At 26.0% G+C, this 22,794-nt stretch overlaps 2 protein-coding genes across 10 annotated transcripts in view; one reads left to right on the plus strand and one right to left on the minus strand.

Annotated features, from left to right (window-relative positions):
* LOC107168356 (putative fatty acyl-CoA reductase CG5065) overlaps positions 1–2,805 on the plus strand; it is a 47,325-nt gene extending 44,520 nt beyond the window's left edge. For all 3 annotated transcript variants that reach the window (XM_089225045.1, XM_089225089.1, XM_089225015.1), the window contains 2 exons: positions 2,172–2,429; positions 2,538–2,805. In XM_089225045.1, coding sequence (XP_089081171.1) covers positions 2,172–2,429; positions 2,538–2,610 — 331 coding nt within the window. In that variant the 3' untranslated portion in view covers positions 2,611–2,805. The remainder of the gene's footprint in view (positions 1–2,171; positions 2,430–2,537) is intronic.
* On the minus strand, positions 2,431–20,935 carry MFS16 (major facilitator superfamily transporter 16). Of its 7 annotated transcripts, none has more exons than XM_089224813.1 (16): positions 20,784–20,935; positions 19,619–19,764; positions 19,094–19,306; positions 14,601–14,770; positions 14,360–14,438; positions 13,886–14,021; positions 13,725–13,806; positions 13,428–13,648; positions 11,638–11,730; positions 7,350–7,436; positions 5,533–5,631; positions 5,376–5,466; positions 5,160–5,308; positions 4,885–5,086; positions 4,702–4,802; positions 2,431–3,559 (listed from the first exon to the last, which is right to left on the minus strand). In XM_089224813.1, exons 3-16 carry the CDS (start codon positions 19,192–19,194, stop codon positions 3,515–3,517), a joined length of 1,656 nt encoding a protein of 551 aa, XP_089080939.1. In that variant the 5' UTR covers positions 19,195–19,306; positions 19,619–19,764; positions 20,784–20,935; the 3' UTR covers positions 2,431–3,514. The 7 variants fall into 7 exon arrangements, with proteins under 7 accessions (XP_089080939.1, XP_089080889.1, XP_089080981.1 ...); XM_089224763.1 differs by having other exon boundaries at positions 19,591–19,764; XM_089224855.1 differs by lacking the exon at positions 19,619–19,764 and having other exon boundaries at positions 20,784–20,934.
* Between the last annotated feature and the right edge of the window lie 1,859 nt (positions 20,936–22,794).

Below are 22,794 nucleotides of genomic sequence, written 5' to 3' on the forward strand. Positions count from 1 at the left end.
CATTAAAAATTTGATCACCAATACTAATTAATAATCATTTGACATGAGCACCCAAAATTAAAACGTTAAACAAGAAATTCAATAGAATTATATATTATATTGTTATAGGTGGAATATTTTGTGTATGGTTTCCGATAAACTGAAAAATAACTAGTTAGAAAGTTACTATTTTGTTAACTTTCTAACTAGTTAATTCCCAGCTTTGAGTTACCACTGGCCATGCCGATCATAATATTATATTATAATCGTGTTACTATATTAGACGTTTAAAATGTAAAATTATAATATCTAGTTTGTAAAAATGTTTCGATACGAGAAATTGGAGATTTTAAAACCGTTTTCTAAATGCTTATTGCCCAGCATTTAATTTCGCACAAAAAACATTTTAGATTATTATTAACATTCGTATATAATGTCGAAAATTTCTTTCAAAATTGAATTCGACAAATAATGTAGATACCGACACAATCATAATCCTTAATATTATTGCTATAGGGATTATATTTATTACCAACCTACACAGCTACATAAAATATATTATAGTACTAACACTAATGTAGTAATGTCTAATGCCTAACACGTCGAACAAATTTGGATGTAAAAAAATTGCCTATCCTTAGCCCCTTAATAAACGATATTCATGGTCGTTGGTTTATTCTTTAAAAATGATATGATTTCACCATCAGTGTTTTTCTAGCCAAATTTATTGTTAAGCGGATCGAATCAAACATGTTTTTTGTACATTATACATACAGACCAATAAATGGTGGTAAATTGCACATACTAAAGAATGCTTTTAATTGTTTATTATTAATATGTATATGAACTTTTTGACAAAATATCTAGGATTTTTCGATTTTCAATTTTATAGGACTTTGAAATTGAGATGTTTTCCAATAATCCCATTAAATAATTGCATTACATTTGTGCATATTTTTGGCGTATCTGATTTTAAATCAAAAAGGTGATTCCTAAATAGAATAGTGAATAGTCTATAAGCTGACGAATTCACAATTTTTCGGAAATTCAAAATGGACTTATATATTTAATTTACTACCACTTTTATACTCCGGCCCACAAGAGATCAGTACCGCTATACGACCAAAACTCGTTAGATTCTACGCATCCCCTATGTATAGTGCGCCATGATTACGGCACATAGTGGGGGAAATTCCGTCACTGCCAGTTATTCTGCATGCGCGTGACGGTACTGATCTCTGGTGGGCCGGAGCATAGTAGATTTTAGTTATGCATCAAGAATAATATATTTCATTTTTCGCGATGTATTGACACGTGAGTGCGCGTGTGATAGTTACATACGGCGGTGGTCGCCCGACACGGCGCGACAGTGAAACTCGGAAACACACAATATTAATGTTTATTACTACTCGTACATAATCATAGCTCATGTCATTTAAATTGCCTAAATATTACTCCTTAGAACATGATAATATACTTCACCCCTTTTAGCCTTGATGTTCGTAATCAATGTACACATCAAGCTTAAAAGCCTAAAGTCAGTGTTGAGAAAATAAATGATGATCAAGATTTATGATTAAAATCAATCAGATTACATTTTAGAATGCATTCGTACACTTGAATTTGTCTATGTTTATTATAAGGATCAATATAATATGATAATATTATATTATAACACATAAAAATGAAGTTTAATAAAATGAATCCTGGACAAGACTTGAATTTTTAACTGTGATTGGTTCTTTTGTAGTATCAATAATTTTATAGGTTTTAAATTATATCCATTTAAACATCAATATCTTCTAAATACCTACTTTAAAAATGCAACTACATTTATGGAAATTTATCAATCTTAAACTATACTTAGGTTTTTATTTGCTTTAATTATTTTTAACTATAGTTTTTGGCCAAAGCTAGTTATCAGTGACATATTTGGAATATGAGTAATCATTAGACCTTATACACCAGTATACATAGCTTACACTACTTACAGTAATGTGATTAATTAAAAATTATTATTATTAATATTTCTTTGATGTGGGTGGGTCTCTTCTGCTCATCCCCGCTTAATTTCTATAAACAATTATTGAGATAAATTTTCTTCATCATAAGTATGTAGGATTGTCTCCGGGTGATGCTAACAAGTGACAATATTAAATGTAGTATCTTATACAATCTGTTTTTTTCTACAGGATGTTGAAAATTTATAGACGTTTCAAAATGGCAGCAAGGACTGGAGAATTTTTTGCACTTCATCAGTGGGATTTTATCAGCAAGAACATCCAGGAGCTCAACAAAGACATCTCGTTTGTTGATCGACGTACATTTCCCGTTGACATCACACAAGTGGTGTGGGACACATATGTCAAGGACTATGTGTTTGGCATACGGAACTATGTACTCAAGGATCCACCATCGACCATCCCTCAAGCGTTAAGCAAACTCCAAAGGTATAATTGAAGAAAATGTTTATTTTTACAATAACATAAAAACAGAGTGAACACACAGTTAGCTCAAAAAATATATTATGACAATATCTACATTCTATTTCATTTCAGATTTTATTGGATGCATAGGATGGCACAGTGCGTGTTTATTGGGATGGTAATACATGTCCTCAAATCAAAGTGATCAGAAACAAGATTTTATTTTTTGTATAATATTAACTACAGATATTATAATTATATATTATATTATGTTACATAAATAGTATTAAGTAATTGAACATTTAAATTTTTTAGAGTTACATAACAATTGATGGAATATTTCATTACTTTGTGGTATGCATAGTATAATTTTTAGTAATAAAATTAATTTTATCGGTTATATTATTACAATATGTAAAATAAGTTTTATATACACCATTTAAGATATTAATAAAATACCTACTATTGATATAAGATAATAATTTCCGGGGTATCATAAAAAGACATCAATAATAATAATTAATAGCCACAGTCTTTTTGTTTTTTTTTTAATAAAATAAAATATATTTCATTTTTAGCACGAATCACGTCAATAGAATTTAAACAATCCAACGATATGTCATACAAAGCACAACTCTAAATAACTATAATGGTATCTTTATATCATACCAGTGAGCAGTATACATAATGTTACAAGATCACAGATCACAACGTATAGTATATAAAAAAGTTAAGTTGCATAGATGATATTATCTTGCCATTCAATCGGTTATAATAAATTTTTTTTTTAAAGTAAATCATGTTGTTAATCTTAGGGAAAGACAAAATATTTTAAAAAAAAATTACACTAATGTAAAAAAAAGAAAGTTATAATCATAATAAAATTGAAACTATTTTAAATCTCTAAGAGATAAAAATGGAACGAAGAACTTAATATTAATACAAATAAATATTACTTAGGAGCTAAGATATATATTACAACCATACAAAAAGTTAACTCTTGTGTATTTCTTTTTCTTTTAACCAATTGCAAGATAGCAAGGACATTTTACTAACTAATATGTTTCATTCTTCATTATAAGTCTTATCAGTTTTAGAGTATTTTGGAGCTAGCCAACATTCTGGAGTTCTCGCTTGACCAGTCGTGTAAGCAACTAAAAAATGATAATATTTCAAATATTAATTAATACATTAGATAAAAATCAAAATATTTAGCATGGATATAATACATGATATTATATACAGCCACAGTCAAAAAAATATATGCCATTGCCAATAGCCAATAAGATTATAATATTTAGAGACCAGATTTTTATATTTTAAATCAGATATATAATGCATTAAAAATACAGAGAAATATTCTCTTAATATTTTTTAGATTCTGAACGAAGTGATGGATGTATTGATTTTTCAATGATGTGTTTTTTTTTTTTTTTTGTGTCTGTGTACAGCATAACTAGATGAAATAATGCTTCAATTTCAAATTTTGAGGGTGGTTTCCGATGTAAAAGTGAATATCTTTGGTGCATTATAGAGGTCAAAAGTAAACATTTTCCAATAGTTTTCAAAAAAAAAATAAAATTACAGAAAAACGGGAATTTTTACGCAATACCAGTTTTCGACCAAATCGATTTTTTTTATATGGTTGTAATTCAAAAACTAATCACTGTAAATACTTGAAATTTTCACCAAATATTTATGTTAGTGTTATATATATACGGTTTAATTTTCACAAATTCTTGATTTTTTTGTGTTATTTATAGACCACTAAAATTTTCAATTTTTTTTTCAAGTGCCGGTAAAAAAATGTTGGACGACCAAAAAAACTTGAAATTTTTTTTTTTTTATTATTATTAGGAAAGAGCCCTCGGCAGCATAGGCCATTGGGCAAAAAAAGATTTTTACTGTAACTAATTTTGTTTTCTAGTAATTTTAGTCTAGTGTGCGGTATTGTATTAAAATGTAAAAAAAATTTTACTTCCTACTTACTATTCTATTTTTAAAAGTGCCTTTTTATTATTCAAATATTAGAAAAATTCTTAAAATATGTCAATACGTATAAAATATTGTCTACATCTAATAAAGCATTTTAATGCAAAATAAAATTTTGTATATATATTGATTGATAGTTAAAAGTTGAGAAACCTAACCACCCAAACAATATTCAATAACCTAAGTAAAAATAAGTAATAACATAAAAATCTGGCCTCTACATTTATATGGATACTTTTTCACAATATTAACCATTATAACTGATTATGATTGAAACCTTTAAAAAATAATTTTAAAAACTTACCAATATTGCAAGTACATTGGAACCCATAAGCATATAAAAAACACTTGTCCAACCAAATAGGTTGGATATATAAGCAGCTAGAAGAGGTCCAACAGCTGCCCCTAATTTTAAATAAAAACAAATAATGATTTGATCACATTTAATGTAAAAACACCGAACAACTAAAAATATTTATGTGTATACCTATTGATCCAGTGCCATCAATTATAGATGTAACAGTAGATAATGCTTTGGAATTTCCTTTTAAAGAGCTATGTGTTCCTAGTTCAGCAGATACTGCAGTAGTAATCAATGCGTATGGTCCATTAACCAGTCCACCAGCAACCACTAACAAGGCAATGTTCACAATTAAACTGACCGATGACAGCAAATTGTAGGCATATAACTGAAGAAAAAATAATGATTTAATCTTCAAAATATTAGTCATTAGGACGAAACAAATTAAGGAATGCACTCACAGATGGAATGGCCAAAAACAACATAACTGCACATGTACATGCACTTTTTCCAAACATATCACTGAATATTCCAGCAGCAATTCCACCAAAAATACCACCAACATCAAACAATGTTGACAAATCTGCACTCTGTGAAGGGCTATATGTAGCTATAGAAAAATTAAAATGATAATACATTCTATGCATAGTATTGGATTAATATTAAAAACTACTTACAAGAATACTTAATATAATTTGGTAACCAATATAGGAAAGTGTAACTGACTAGTTTTGCAAAGAATAAACACATAGAGAATTCGATTACACCCTGAAACATAAAAATATCAATGACCATAAATTAATTTAAAATAAAAAAATTTCTAATATTACATACCGGGATTTTGATGGCACCAATGAAACCAACAGCTTTTTTTGGTGAACCATTTAAATGAGAAAGAATTGGACTGCCTTCGGTTTTTTCTTTTACTTCATCCTAAAATGTTAAAAAAATTTTATATAAAAATAATATTTGTGCAAAGTTTTCTAATGTGAAACCATCACCTGTTAAATGATAGAATTAAATTGAAATACTAATAAGTTAAAATATAATATTTGTTTAAAAATCTTAAGTTACTTAATACTAATATTAATATTACAGTTATCTTATTTAATACAAATTATCAACTATGAATAATAATAGTTATATAAAATAATGACACATAAAAAATGAAAGGAATACATTAAAATAAATCATAATTTTAGTAAAACATAATTAAGGTACATTTAAATAATAAAATATTTATATTATACTTAAAATAGTATGTGATGCAACATTCAAAGACCGACAATCCCAGTTTTCGTTTTTTAAATTAAACAAAAATTACTTAGTTTTATGAAATAAAAACGATTAAATAATATAAATTACTAATACATCAAAGGTATAATAAAAAATATTGATATATTTACATAATAGTTACATTTACTTCTAATAATCAATACTTAATAATAAGTATTGCAATAATTATTGAGTAATTCTGGTGAAGGAAAAAATAGAAATTGAATTTTAACATTATGATTTATAATGCAATACATAGCATTTGTACTATAAATGATTAAAAATCATAAGACATTTAAAATTAATTCAGTGATCCCAGTAACACATTTATCAAGCAAAAACTGGCTACTGCCGTGAAAAAAACACAAGTATAATTGAAGTGAACAAAATTATGTTTTAATATAATTAAATCACCATGTTCAAATCTATTTTTAAAATAATTAAAAACTACAAAAATGATCTGTCTGTTTGTTGCACCATTCATTTGATAACGCCATACAATTTATTTAAAAATTATTATTAAAAAGCTTTAATTGTTATTAATCTGTTGTTATAGTACCAATGTATACGACAAAATATTATTTAAACATTTTAGTGATTTAATATTATATTTAGTAATTCCCACCACAACAATATTGTACTGTGCAATATGTGCAAACATTTAACAAAAATCTCATTAGATAAATGAATTCGCATAGTACAACTTACAAAAGTTTACAGGCATCTTGGGTAATCTGAAAGCATTGGAAGTCTAGAAATGTGCAACAGGCACACTGTCTACATTATTGGACATCACTGGGCAGAAAATGAATAATATTTAAACATCATTTTATCATAGAAAGCTTTGTTCACTTAAATAAAATCTTAATAGATGATAATAATAATAATTGTAATTAATAATATCTATTAAATAAAAAAAAATAATACTCTTCTTGTCTATTACCAAGCTTAGACTATGTAGTTTCACATGAATCAATTTGAAATTTGAGAAAAAAATCTCACTTGATCTTTAAAATTACATAAATTAAATAGTATATAATTAATATTATTAGATCATAATTTATAATTTACAGAAACATAACGAGCAGTTTATATAGTTATTATATTAAGAACGTTTTCCCAAAAAAACAGCATTATCAAGCAATTATTTTTATTATGATGATTACATACGTATTACAAATCAATCCAAGTAAAAGGAGGAAATAATGTTGATAATCAAAAATTACAATTCATAAATTTGTGAAAACGCACTATTATAATACTAACATTAACTAGCTAGAACTATAGTTTTAAAAAAAAATGATACAAAATTTGTTTAAAAAAGTTAAATAAATAAATAAATTGAATAGTTATTAAAGGAAAGAATAGAACTTTACCTTGTTAGAAGGTAACAATGACAACTCCTTAGATGATATATCGCCAAGAGGTATAGAGACCTCTTGTGGGGAAGTGCTGGGTTTTTTCTAATGAAAACAAGCATAACAAAAGCATCAGAATGTTATAAATATGTATTATTATTATATTATTTATGTTACTCAGATTCATGCTGTTAAGCAATAATGTAGAGTAAGAAAAGCTACAAATATTGTCAACAATTTTTGTATTAAAAATGTAATCCACAACTATGGCATATTGAATGTTTAAGCCACAATTAATATTAAATTCAAGTCACTTTGAAAATATTTTGAGAAAATATATTTAAAAAATATATGAAATATCTTAACAATTATTTAATAAAAAGTTAAGATGAATATTTTACAAGATTAAGAATTATTAATCATATTATTATAAACATGTATTTATTCATTAATTATTTCCATTATTATCATATACAAACAGAATGAAAAATGGTAATAATTACACGATAAAACATCACAGGCTAAATTCTTAAATCAACCTTCCAAACCAAATGATAGTTAATTGTTAAATTTTAAATTTTAAAATTATTGTATAAAAGCACAAAATAAACTAAACCATCGAGAGAATTTGTATAAATAAACCATACTAAAAAAAATATACCATAGAATGAGCATTTAATAGCAATATTCATACGACAAGACAAGTACAACACACAATAACAATCAAGCACACATATTATTAAAACATCTTTAATATCAACAGCATCTCATTTAATTTAGGTGTAAATCGTTATTTACCAATTCAATTTCAATTAATTGAATTTTTGTCACAATGATTTATGCTAATATAAAAGTAATGAAATAACTAACCCAGCCAACATTTTTTTCTTAGATAAATTTGATCAAAATAAAATGATGAAAATTATTATTGCTTTGAACAGCTTTAAGTAATTAATAACAACTAATAATTAATATTTATTTTCTTATTATATTAGAATATAATAAGAAGAGTTAAAAAAAAAAAAATTGTTAATTATCCATTAAGGGTATTAACTAAATATAAAAATCTCGTGACTACAAAAAAGATAAAAAAAATTTTAAAAAGGATTGTTTAATATTTGTGAGACTAATATTTAGTTGAGCCATTTCTGTATAAATATATAAAATAATTAAGATTGTGAACATTAAAAATATTAGGATGTTGAAATTTTTTAAACTCCTGTTAATAACTTGAATTTATAACTATCAAAATAATAAAATATTTTTGAAATAATTATCTAGACCAGGAGTCTTTAACAACTTAAATATATTGTGAGTGTTGTGACATTGCTGAAAAAAACTATTTCAGATAGGGATAGGAAAGGGGGATTTATTGATTCCGCTGGCTACTGTTACTAAAATCTAATTATTGATTCCGCCGGATACTGTTCATCACCGCCACCCTCAATTGTATGTCTATTTTAAAATGTATGAATGTAACTACTTTTGATCAAATGTTGTCATATTTTCATAAAATTGTCTAAATATTGCATAAAATGATAATAATTGTATGTAGATATAAAATTATAGTAATTATATAATTCAAAATTAAATCGTATAAATGTAATTATTTTTGATAATATTTGATTACATATCTAAATGAATAAAACTATAATAATTACTTAATTTAAAATGAAAATGCATAATCTAATTAATATGTGAATATAATATTATAAAATGTATAATCTACATTTTATAAAATGATAATAATTATATAGTTCAAAATAAAAATATATATTAATGATACTACTTTTGGTCAAATTTGGTCACATGTCTAAATTGTATGTCTAAATATTGTATAAAATGATAATAATTGTATGTAGGTATAAAATTAAAATGTATATAAGTAACTACTTTTGATAATATTTTGACACGTATTTTATATAAGTGAACTTAGAAACTTTCTAAATAGACTATACGTTTTAAAATACATATACAATGGGGAAGAGGGGATGAACAATGTCCAGCGGAATCAATGTGTAGATATTATAAACAATAGCCAGCGGAATCGATATATGCCCTAGGAAAGTAATACAATTTAAGAAAAATTAGAATAATTGTGTTAATTATTTTAGCTATTTAGTTTTACATAAGTGCTACATTACTTGATGAGAAATTTTAATTGCGTTTTTGAATATTTAAAAAAAAAAAAGAGTATTTTAAAACTAACATAATATTTTCTTAAATATATTAGTCTGCTTAACAAGTCATTTTGAAAAACTAAAACCAAAAGTCAGAAACCACTGAACTACATTGTATTCAAAACAAAATTAATTATCATTCTTATAACTTAATCAAATGTTGATATAAAAAAATCATTTAAATTAGAATAGGCAGTATTTATCTGTAATAATCTAAATAAATATTCAAAATAATTGAATATTTTAAACATACATTTAAATTTTAAATATTTGATAAACAATGGACATTACGTTGATCTTATCAGTATGAAAACAACTGCTAACAACTAACCCATTAAAAAATATCTTCAAATATGCACAAAATACTCAGAATTGAAAAAAATAATTTTCCACATTTTTAATCTCATAAAACCAAATACACTAAGTAACGACAAGAAACAACAAATAAATCTGGTATTTAGTAATGATATATCACTATGAATAGTCATTATAAATTATAAATAATTATTTATAAACATGATTCTAATAAATGTATTTAAACTTAAACCAGAATAAAATTTCATAATTCGCATTAAAAATATAAATAGATAAATTAATTAAAACTACTAATGGCTTTAAAAATCTGATAAATTCTATCTCCTTGTCTATAAACCAATATAAAATAATAAATAAACGCAAACTTGCCAAATTTAAAATAAAGTGTTAAAGCATGAATGTGCAGCAAAAGCTAAGAACAATTTTGAAAATACAACATAAACATTAATCACAATACCTTGCTTTTTCTTTGAAAAATGAGTTGATAGGTATCGATGACACGAACAAATGGACAACAAGTCAACAAACATTCAGATAATAAGTTAGTCAAATTAAAATTAAAATAAAAAGCCTCAATATAACAAATAATTAATAATAGAAAATTTTGATTACCAAACTTAAATTATATATAACCTTTCTTTAAAACCATAAATGCATTGTTGTTATTAATCAGAATACAAAATAATAATGTTTTTATAGGTTATTGATAATCTTGTGTAAAAATTAAAAAAAAAAAATTGTATTTAAATTTAAGAAAAATGTCATTAAATAAACAATTGTTTGTTTTAGATAAATTTGACTTACAATAATATAATTTTAAAAATGAAAAAAATTTATTTTAAGAACTGTAAACTTTATTAATGATTTTAATGACTTGTTTCATAGGTATCAGACAAAACGTCATCCAATTTAATCAAATAATACCCAGGGAGGTACTATTCAGTAAAAATAAAATATTATAACATAAATTTTAACCATACCATTAATGAAAAAAGAAAATATTTTAGTCTTAACACAACAATATATTACTTCTTTATTATGTGTGAATTAACTTTGGAAGTAAAACTAACAAATTAATATTTTGAAAAAATATTTGTATTACAACTTAAAAACTAACATTTAATTTAATTATATTTTAGCTTTCTACTTTTACTAAAATTTATTTTTTATAGATACTCATATGCTGTTAGAAAAATAAATAAAATTATTCAAATCAATTATGTAAATTAAAATATATAATTCATATATTTTAAACTGTATGGTAAATTTATGTTTTTAAAACTGCGTACTTAACATGAATCAATTGTTTTTTACAAAAATTTATTTTAATATCATAGAAAGTTTAAAAACATTGAAGTTAAAAAAAATTTCATCTGCTATAATATGAAATTCAAGTTATGTAAATTTATCTTATTTTTTCACTATCAGTAGCCAGAAACTTAACTCAGAATTTAATATCACTGTGTTCAGTAATCATAAATTAACTATTATATAGTTTTTAATTATAAAATTGGTATAAACAGGTTTTTTATTTTGATTTAAAAGTATTTTAAAATTACCTTAAACTTTATACAAAAACAAACAATATTAATAATTATTCACTAAACACAATAAAAATAATGAAAGTTAAAAATGAGGTTCTTTAAAGCAGTGTTAGGCAATCAATAACATAGCTTTTATACCCATTGTATAAAAGATTTAATAATGAATGCACCATGCATTTAAATGATGCGAAAAAAATTATAACAAAAGAAGGAACCTTATTTTTATTCATAGCACAAACCCAAATTTAAAGCAATACACTAACATACCTCTTCTGAACTGCCCTTCAAAATTTCATTTTCTTCTGGTATGTTATAGTCACGATGCGGAGATTGTCTTCGTATTCCATTTCTCTCTGAGGCCTAACCATGTTGTAATAAGACAAAAACAAAGCCCACATAAAGCATTAAGAAATGACAGTATTATAAGAATTTAAAAAATAAAAAAATGTTAAAAAAGGTTTTTATATATTGTAATTATTATCACAAACATTAGATGACTTCTTTTTTAATGAGAAACATATTGTGATTATGATAGTAATTACATTCTATTGAGCCATTTTAAAATTAGTACCAATGTTATTGTTTTAACGTAATACTGTTCGTGTTATATACTCACTAAGTCAACATACTTAACAAAGGTTAGATGTTTAAAATACATAAAACAAAATGATTTGAATCTCTTGTACTAGATCTTGTGACAAGAATGTCAATAATCATTACTAGGATTCAGATTTAAAGGTAATATAATCAACAACAAAAATATTTAAAATGTCAAAAAGGCAAAAAATCATTTAATTTATATAGATAAAAAAGCAATTACAAAATTAACTAAAAAAATTAATATTCTGTATATTACATATTTTCCCTAGTAAAATTAGAAAAATTCACTTTTATGTGTTTAGATAACCTGTCTTCAATAAACCTTGAGAGATTAGGCTTAAAATATTTTTATACATAGAAAATAATCTTTGTACGTATACCGGAGTTAGATAGTATAGGTACTTTTATAAACGTTAAAATATCTGGCCATGCCAAATACTTGATTAAATATTCAGCGATATCGATTAATATCGGCAATAATAAACCAATTAAAAGTAATTGACAAACAATAATGAACCATCTTCAAAAGACCTTACTGATATGTACCATTAATATGTTTATTGTGTATAAAACTATCAAATCAATTGGAAATTAAACACAAAAAAGACATTTATAACTTTATATTTAAAAAAGGAAAAAAACATCCATCATCTTAAATGTTAAATGATCATTTTTATATAAAAATTATTTTTATATTATTATTATTAAAAAAAGGCTTTTCCTTCAAATCTGAACCCTAATAACTACTCTTTGAATGCATGGATCACAAAAAGTATTTAATCCATTATTTTCTCACAGGATTATTATTTTGAGTTAGTATTAATGGGCAAATAATTATTAATGTTTAATATAGAGAGTTAATAATATTATTCTATACATAAAGTTTACGTAAAAGATGTATTTTTTTTAGTATTATCGAGTTAAGAAATTATTATAACAACCTCAATAAATAGTAATTTAAATAACTATTTTAAAAGAGCTACCCAATTTTCACACTTAATTGTAATTCTACAAAGCACAAAAACATTTTACACTTTAATAGGATTTAAATAGTTGTTTTTTAGTTATTAACACATATAAACAAATATAAACAGAGGAATTTAGATATTTAGGTTTTTTAAACTCGTACATAAGCAAAACAAAATTACTTAAGCCTAAGCTAACAAATTTCTTAATGACCAAATTACAATAAAAATAAAAATTATATTACTACTTTAGTAAGTTATTAATTGTAATTTAATAAATATTAATAAACTTTTATATACATTTTACAGGGAACAAGTATTTGTAGTTTAAGTCGAGTAATATTACTGTAAAGTACATTTTAAACTCATTGGTACAGAAATTTCAATAGATTTCATGACATAAAATTAATTTAATGTTACAATATATTACTTTATGATATTATAAAAATTGTATAAATGATCAAATTGGCTACTATAAAACAAACATCTTACCTTGCAACCATTCTGGACTTTTTCATTCAAGTGAGAATCACTATTTATATCAGATGGATGGACCACAAGAAACAAATAATTTAGAATTCCAGAAGCAATTATGAAAATTCCAGGAACAATAAATGATAATCCCCAGTTTGATTCAACATACAAACTGGCAAGTAAAGTACCAATGATATTTCCAATTGATGTGTGAGAGTTCCAAATACCAAATATAAAACCTAAAATGCCATTGACAAATAAATAATAGTTAATTTAATAACAATAATATTTATAGTAAAACGTGCTAATTTTAACCTCGGTTTCCTTTGCCAAACCAATTGCCCATTGCAGTTACAACACCCGGCCATCCAGTAGTTTGACAAATACCACCAAATATCTAAAAATTTGACATATTATAATATATTATATTACGAATAATTTATTTCTAAAAAACCACAATTATTTCAATAAAATACCTGAACTCCAATAAAATACCACATGGAATGTATATTGTAATAATGAGCTAATCCAAACATTGAGCAAGCTGTACCAGATAAAAGCATTCCAATTGTTAGGAAAATTCGTATGTTGACACGTTCCGCAATTATACCACTAAAATAAAATTATTATTGTAATTAGATACGTACAATGTACATCATTAAAAAGCCATTAAAATATTATTTTACACTAAAGAATAATGAAACTATAAAATAAAAGATCATCTATTTCAGATAAGTATATTAGTTTTTAACTACAGGTTATTAGTTTTTTTAAATAAATAACAGATGATAATAATAATAATAATAATAGAAACTTTTTTTCTATATTCAGTTAACACTATAAAAATTGATTAAGTTAATTGTAGCAAATGTTTACACTATTTACAATATCAATTTAATTGTTGATACATTGGTATATATGTTATATTAATATTAATATTTTATATTTACCTAAAAAACATTGCTATTGCATAGGCAAAAAGGAATGCAGAATCCAATGTTCCAAACAAAGCACTGTGGTTTTTAGCATCTGTAAATATTGAAATGGGTGAATAAAACAACAGTGAGTACAAATCACATACATGTATTTTTATAAATCTAATTTATACTGAATATAATTCAAAATATGATAATTGAGTATTATAATTCCAGATTAAAAACCATCAATTTAATTAACAATCATATAACTTACTAAATGGTGCCCAGTTACACCAATCAGGATCTGTGTTATTAATAGGAGCAGGAGTAGTAGCTTCAGAACAGTTTTGATATAAGACAATTTTAACAACACTTATGGGTTTTCGAGATGCATGGTAAGCAGCATATGTGATGAATGTCAAAACAAGAACACTATATTTGTACCTAAAACCAAATAAAACATATTAAATTATAAGATAGGTAGTGCATATATATATATATATATATAAGTCATAATTATTAATTTTATAATAAATGCTGAATTATAAAAATATTAATTAAGTACCTAACTAGAACCAAAACTAAAAATATGAGATGAAAAATAATTCCAACACAACTATAATTTTATCATCAACAATATTATGTCATTCTGAAGTCTAATTTGTTATAGAAAAACATAGAACAAATTCAGATTTCATATAATATGAATTATTCATATTATTATTATTTAGTGTACTTATATTTTATACTTTACAGATGTCTAAAAAATATTAGAGCATATTCAAATTATTTAACCCACTATTACAATACATTTCTCAATGTATGTTTTGGTTAGGTATCACTTATAACAAACAGACAATATTAAAACCAAAAATAATTTATAATAATACTCTTGAAAGTCCTTGCTGTTTATTTTTAGAAAATATCATTAACAATATGTATATAATTTGCAAAATCATTTATTATCATTGCCAAGGTACTTAATCAACTAGGAATGGGTAAATAATAAACAAAAATAAAATAAAACATTTTAAGAACTATCAGAAAGAAGTATAACAGCATAATTAGTACTTATTTAAATTAAAAAATATTACTAAAATGCAAATAATACAAATGAAAATTAAACTTTTTTCAAATTAGGATTACCAAGTATTTATTTTATTGACAATAACACTTTAAGTATTCATCGTCAAAAAAATTATTATGATTATGAAATATCTATACAAATATTTAAACTTTAAACACATAACAGCACTACAATAATCCTTTAATATTTTGTTTGAATACAGTATCTTTGAACATGCTTATAAAAAAATTAACTGATAAACAAATTAATAAACGCATCATTTTAAAATAATAGCGCATCAGGGTACATTTTAGTCAATTCATATGGTAGTTATAAAATACTATTAGGGTACCTATTTTAACTATTCATATGTTCACTATATATGTTACAGTGGCGTAGCCAAGATTTTTTTTTTTTTTTGGGGGGGGGGGCTGATCAACTTTTTAGCATTAAATACCTATTAGCACGGCCGAAGCTATAGAAAACTAACAAAATAAAGATGACAATTTAAAATTAGTAAAATACAATTTAAGACTTTTTGAGTGAATATTGTAGACCATTGAAATAATTTTTAAATTTTATTAACATTTCGGGGGGGGGGGCTGCAGCCACTGACATGTTATATGTTTAATAATCTATAAAGAAAAACTATATACTACAAATTAAAAAGCAGTGGCGTAACTATGGGGTAGCGAGGGGTAGCGGTCGTGACCCCAAACATTTTTATGGGGTGGCAAGAGTATCATTTTGTTACCCCAAAATTATTTATATAATTTAGTAAAAAAAATCCGCGTCAGTGTGTATTTACTATTTATTTATCTTTAAATAGTTATCAAGAAAAAAATACGTTATTTGTGAATTTTCGGGGTACCACACGATTGCGTACGTTACACGATTGCGTACGATTTACTGTGCATCGTTGCTAAATTAATGTTTTTATTTTTGATCAGTAAAATTTAAATTTTGGAAAAATGACTTAAGTTATGGTACCACTTAAAAATCTCAATTTTCGATAAATACCTATGTTATAATAATATAGTACACAAAATAAAATAATAAAATGTTAAAATAATATAATAAAAAATAGTTATTCAATAATAATAAAAAAAAAAATTATGGAAGTAACCCCTGTTCTATAAGTTCAAAGCAAATGGCAACAGTGCTTCAAAGCTGCAGACAAAAATTGTACGCAATCGTGTTTTACCGGAATTTTCGTGTTATAAAACTGTATAATAATAGTATAAAGATAAGTATAATATAATAATATATAAGTATAATGATTATTTTAAAATAATTTAGGAGGAAATTATGCGTATAAGTGGTACTCATCACTCATTATGCTTATTGGAGAAGGTGAAGTATTTAAAAGTGTTTGTTACCCCAAATATTTGCTGTTAGTTACGCCACTGTTAAAAAGTATTCAAGTATTAAAAAATTAAAAAATACTTTTTACTTCATCTAAATCAAAAACAGATCAATCTTAAATAAATATTATCACAATAATATACACTGGTTTATATATTTTTTTTTTTTAGAATTTTACTTAATACCTACATTTTGTATTTTAATATAATAGTAATAGATATTATTTTTATTTTCTATATAATATTCATACAAGTTTTATTAAGTAAACTAAAATATTAAATCTATAGAATTTGATCCAAACAAACTAACTAATTAACACAAACAATATTCATGTTTTTCTATTGTACAAATATTACTCAATATCCTATCAAAATAATTGATATTCAATTGAAATAGTTTATAAATTAATTAAGTCAATAGTTTAATTAATATGTAATACAAATGTCAAAATAAATTAACATAATAAAAATTAAAAGTTGGGAATACATTTTCATTGAAATCTTATAGATTTAATGATATGAATGTATGTATCTAAGTATTTGAAAAATGTAACTTTTGAATAACACAAATACTAAACAAGAATGCGATTATTTAAGTATCATCTGCCAAATATTATATGATAAACACAAGACATATTATGTGACTGAATATTTATGTAATCAAAACTAAAGTTTTTAATACTAATAATAATTAATATGATAAAAAACAAACCAGAAATTTATATTTTATGTTGAAAAATTATGTTATTGAATTTATACTGTCATTGTGATACTTGTAGAGGTCATAATCTTTATCTTTGTCCTTTGACTTACTCCAAACTTATGACCCATATTTACATTTAAAAGTAAAGCTCGATAAAGTATCTGTGATGAAGATATCAAAACTTTTATGTATATTTATTACAGTACTAGTTTTTAAGCTAATAGAGACTTAGGACCCACCTATATACTAATCATTAATTTACTGATAATTTCTTCAATGGATTATTGCAACAAAACATGAATTGTATTAGATATACAAAAAGGTATATAAGGTTTAATTTACCGAACTAATAGTTAACAGTTTCTCAATTAGAAAAATAATATAACTGTGTTATAAATCACAAAAACATATTCAATAAGTTCATTAGATAAAATGTACTAAATTGATCTCGTAATAGTGATTAAAGCAAGATATGTAAAATTAAAATGTTTATTAAGTTAAATAATGTCAGATCATTCCAGTAAAATTAATGATCTACAAGGTTAGATATAATAGGTACTTATCAACTGTTTATACTAGTAAATAATAATTTGCTCATTTTTTCTTAATAAACATTTATCTAGCTAGGTATAACAAAATAATATAGATACTTTAATATAATTTTAAAAAGCTAACCCACACAATTTCGTAGTATTTAAATTTGTAAATTATCAGAAAATAATAGAGGTAACTCTTAATGCCTAAACTTTATTCTAAATAAAAATAAAGTACTAATACCTAGGTACCTATATATTCTATCATTATTTTTAATCAATTCTAATATATAGGTACCTCGATAGGTACTTACTTAAGTAAGGGCTTAACTATAGATGACACATTATTTGTTTTTTAATACATTTAAAACATATCTAGTAGAAGAAACAGTAATAAATATTTACATTTGACATAGTCAGATTTTGATACATATATACCTATATTATTTCACCTACAAAAATTTTCTTCTTTTGAATAAAATATCAATCATAAAAATACACAATTCAACGAGGCACAACTATTTTTACTAAAGCCAGGTTTTAATTGTTGAAATAGTTTTATTTTATTTTTAACGTACAGCATATTACCTATATGACAGTAACCTAACTATAAATTGCTCAAATTTGAAACCCTAACTACTCAAATATAAAATTAATCCTATAATCTAAATGCATTTAAATGCAACCTACCTATACCAAACCTAAGAAATATAAATACCTAAATAAGTAATAATTTTTGTAGTGGAAATTATATGCCCATGAAATAGGTACACACAAATAATAATTATTTTAAAAGCGAGCGTTTTAAAGTGCCAATCATATACCTAACCATAAACATACAAATTTTCTAATAGTGATCTTAAAAAAAGTTTCCAAAAACCATTGGTTCACTGAAACAACAGTCTTGTAACATTTAACTTAAGAGCATAGTATGAGGTGTGTCGACTTGAACAATTAATAGGGTTTCTAGTTTTTTAAATGTATTGGTTAATAATTTTAGGCCTGAATATTCTTGCTGGTAGATAGGTATAGTCCAAAACACCAACTTGGCCCTAACAGCTATTGGGGATGTCTGTATTAAGATACTTCAGGTATACTCACAAATTTTCACGGTCGACGATTCTGGTGAGCCGGGGACACTTGTTAGAAATCTTTTGCAGAATTTGTACGCCATATGGGACGGAGTTGGTTGGCGACGACATGATGGCGGACGGATGATTCGTGGTGATGCGAGTGCTATGTTTCAACACGGCCGAGTGGAGGCGCGTAAAGTCGAAGGCTTTTCGACTCTAATGAGAAACGTTCGGATGCCGACTACAATAAACGGAAAACATTGCTGTAGGAACTAAATTGAGCGGACGACGTGAACGTGGACGGAGGTTGCATATTGAAAAATACGTTTATTTTTTATGTAAAAAGTAACCTATATATTTCTAACTACAAGCTGTCGGCGTCGGTGAGCAGGCAGGAAAATAATAGACTTGAGCTCGGTGGTAACGGGGGAGGGGGGATTAAGAAAAGGAGGAGCGCGAAAAACGAAAAAAATTTAAATTAAAAAAAAAAAAAAAAAAAAAACAAAAACTTAAACGGAGCCGAACCGGTCGACGACTGTTTATTGTATCATACTATCATCGCCGTCATGTGAGAACCACGAGTTATCAGCGGCGACCGTATCAGTAGTCAGCGACAATTGTGGCAACGGCAGTTGTACCAGCCGCGACGTAGAAGTGGTTGTGGCGGCGACGGCGTGTGGTAATAGTGGCGGCCGTAGACTGCACGCGCGAACGAGCGGAAGGCCGAAAAAATAAATAAAAAAATAAAAACCTTTTGGCGCCGCACTCGCAAATGTCAAATGATAATAATAAAATTAAATACTATTTGTGTTTATTATACAAACATATCATGTACAGGCAGGTAGGACGGGTATTAAAATATAAAATTAATTCAACAGTATTAAATAGGTATGGGCCAAGATCGGCGGCAAATCATAATAATCCATCCGCTGTGCACCGTGCGCGTTACGTGCTATTTAATGTATATGACTATATCATGATATATTTGTATAATAATTATTAATTGCGTCCGTGTAAAAATTTATAATATGTATACGATATATAAGGTAGGTACAACGTACAAAAATAACAAATAATATACGTGTATATTATTACGATATATGCGTAGGTATTGGTAGCGGCGCGTGTGGTACCAAGTAGACAACTATAATAATTATAATATAATTTATAACTATAATAGTATAAATTTGAAAAGATGAATGTTTTTTTTTTTACCTTAAAATTAATATGTAAGGAAATAATTATTATATGGTATTCTGGCGATACCAAACGACTCAACGACGTGTGTGCTATAGGCACCTATGGTACACACTGAAAATATAATATGATGGCAATTTAATTATGAATGATTTACCGTAATGTCATATTTTTAAATTAAAATTTTTAATAATGCCAAATATGTCACTAAAAATTATATATAAATTATAATCACAAATAATAAAATATATTACCTATATGTATAACGCTTAAATTAAAAAACTACGCGACTATGAATACCTAATATTAATCAATTATTAAGCGTAATAAAAAAAAAAAAAAACCGATATTATTTACATTATACTTTTTAGGCGAGTGCGTTGTAAAAGGCTATATTAAAATATTTTCGATTTCGCGGCGGCCAACAGAAAAAGTATGAAACGACGGGAAAAACGGCGGTAATAATAATAATAAATACTACTAATAATAATAATGAATATGAGAATAATTAATGTTATTACGATTAATTCGAATGCGGCTGCTGCGGCGGCGGCGGCGGCGGCGGCTGCTGCTGCTGCTGCTGCTGCTGCTGCAACTGTTGTCGGATCGACTGCACGGCCGCGGTGAACGAGCGCCAATTGGAAAATGATACGGAGCGCGTGTCGCTTCTTTTTAATTTCTTATTTTTCCCTCTTATAGCGCGCTGCTTCCCCCCGCGCGACCACTCACCGCCGGGCGATCGCGTTCAAATCGCGCGCGCACCGACGCCACTGCGGGCGCGCGCGATCCACTCAAACACTCACACTTTAACGCTGGCGGCAGAGTAAAACGCCTACAGGGTGATCGTTTTGTCTGCGTGTGGTTTGACTCGATTCGAGGGAACGCTATTCGTCAGCTTTTTGATGTTGGAATTGAAAAAGACATCAATCACCCATATACCCTTCATTATACACCTTTAGTATTCATACGAACCAGAAAAAAATATCGTCAAACCAAAACTATTACAACAATCAATCGTATCAGGTTAACTTATGTATAGGTACGTAAATATATATGTTCTGCGATAACTATTATACTCATCACGTTAGATCAAAAGTTAAATAATTTTTTCCCATTTCACACAATTTCTGACTCTCCGAGCATGTTTCAATACTCCAGTACCTACTCAAGTACACCGTGTATCCATTTCATTGAGAATCGTAGTATCTACGTCTGTAAAATATACAACCACTACGATCACCATACGATGTGGATGCAAAACACATAATATTTATGTAGAACATTATCAAACTAATCTCTGCAAATTATTGCCATGGATGACCGGTGACGGGTCGAACAGTGAGCACCCTGTATATTGGTAAGTGCAGCGATATTATATATATATCCCTATGGGTCGCGTATATATATAATTTAAAATACACACGTGTATAATATTATATTATACAGTGTGCTTATTTTAAAGTAAACACTCGCGAACTTGAAAAGTATACATACTTATATTTAAATAGTAATATAGTAGGTATAATGTATTACATAATACAATATTTATAATAATTTTTGAAAAAAGTTACATTTTCATCGTTAAAATCTTTAAGTTCATTAATATTGTTGTAAAACATTTATTTTTTTATCGGAGCGGAATATTTTTCTGAGAATTTCGTTGTAAAAAATTAAATTTCAAACGAGTACCTTGTTAATTATAATAATTATAATCTATAAAATACTTATAAAGTTTACACTAGTGGAATGGTGTGGCAAAGATATAGGTATTCCGCAAAATGTTGATTTACTAGGTAAATGTAATCATTTTAACTTATAATTTAGCAATCCTTCGAAATTCTCAGAAAAAAATATTCTACTTAAAAATGAGAAATTAGAAATATATCGATGTGATGTCCTTCAAAAAGTAATAACTCAAAAAAAGCGGGTAAGTCGTGGATGTCGCTCTGCTGTACAGTTGGTTACTGTAATGGATGGGATTAAATTTGAATGCAATGATAGGTATCATTGTATACGAAAAACGATTCTGAACGGAGATGATTTGTCAGTCTAGGATAATATATTATATTTAAATATTGTCATATATTATATTTTGAAACAAATATTTTATTTTTCAATTAAGACGCCTTTTGCATAAGGCATGGTTAATCAATTAGTGTATTTATCATGTAGTTATCATAATTCATAATACCTTATATTATCATAGATATACGAATACCTGGTTTGAGGATAAATCGTTATCATTACGCTATTTCATAAAAATTTAAAACTCAAACGCTCAAAACATTTTTCCTATAATGACGCTTCAATTTTCTTTATAGCTATTTGAAGCAAAACTTATGGAAAACTTGGTGTTAAATTTTATAACCTTAGATATAAATACAAACAATATTATGATTTTGAACTACAAAATAATTTGCAAATATTCATGGTTTTGACGAATTTTTGTCAATATTTGAAATTCAAATGCTAATAAAAATTTAATTTGAATTTCCGGTGGACATTTTTTTTGTGATAAAGATTGACAAATTT

Source organism: Diuraphis noxia, unplaced genomic scaffold (genome assembly GCF_037042655.1).
Source record: "Diuraphis noxia isolate RWA-SAM2 unplaced genomic scaffold, SU_Dnox_SAM2 contig0001, whole genome shotgun sequence".
Lineage (NCBI taxonomy): Eukaryota > Metazoa > Arthropoda > Insecta > Hemiptera > Aphididae > Diuraphis > Diuraphis noxia.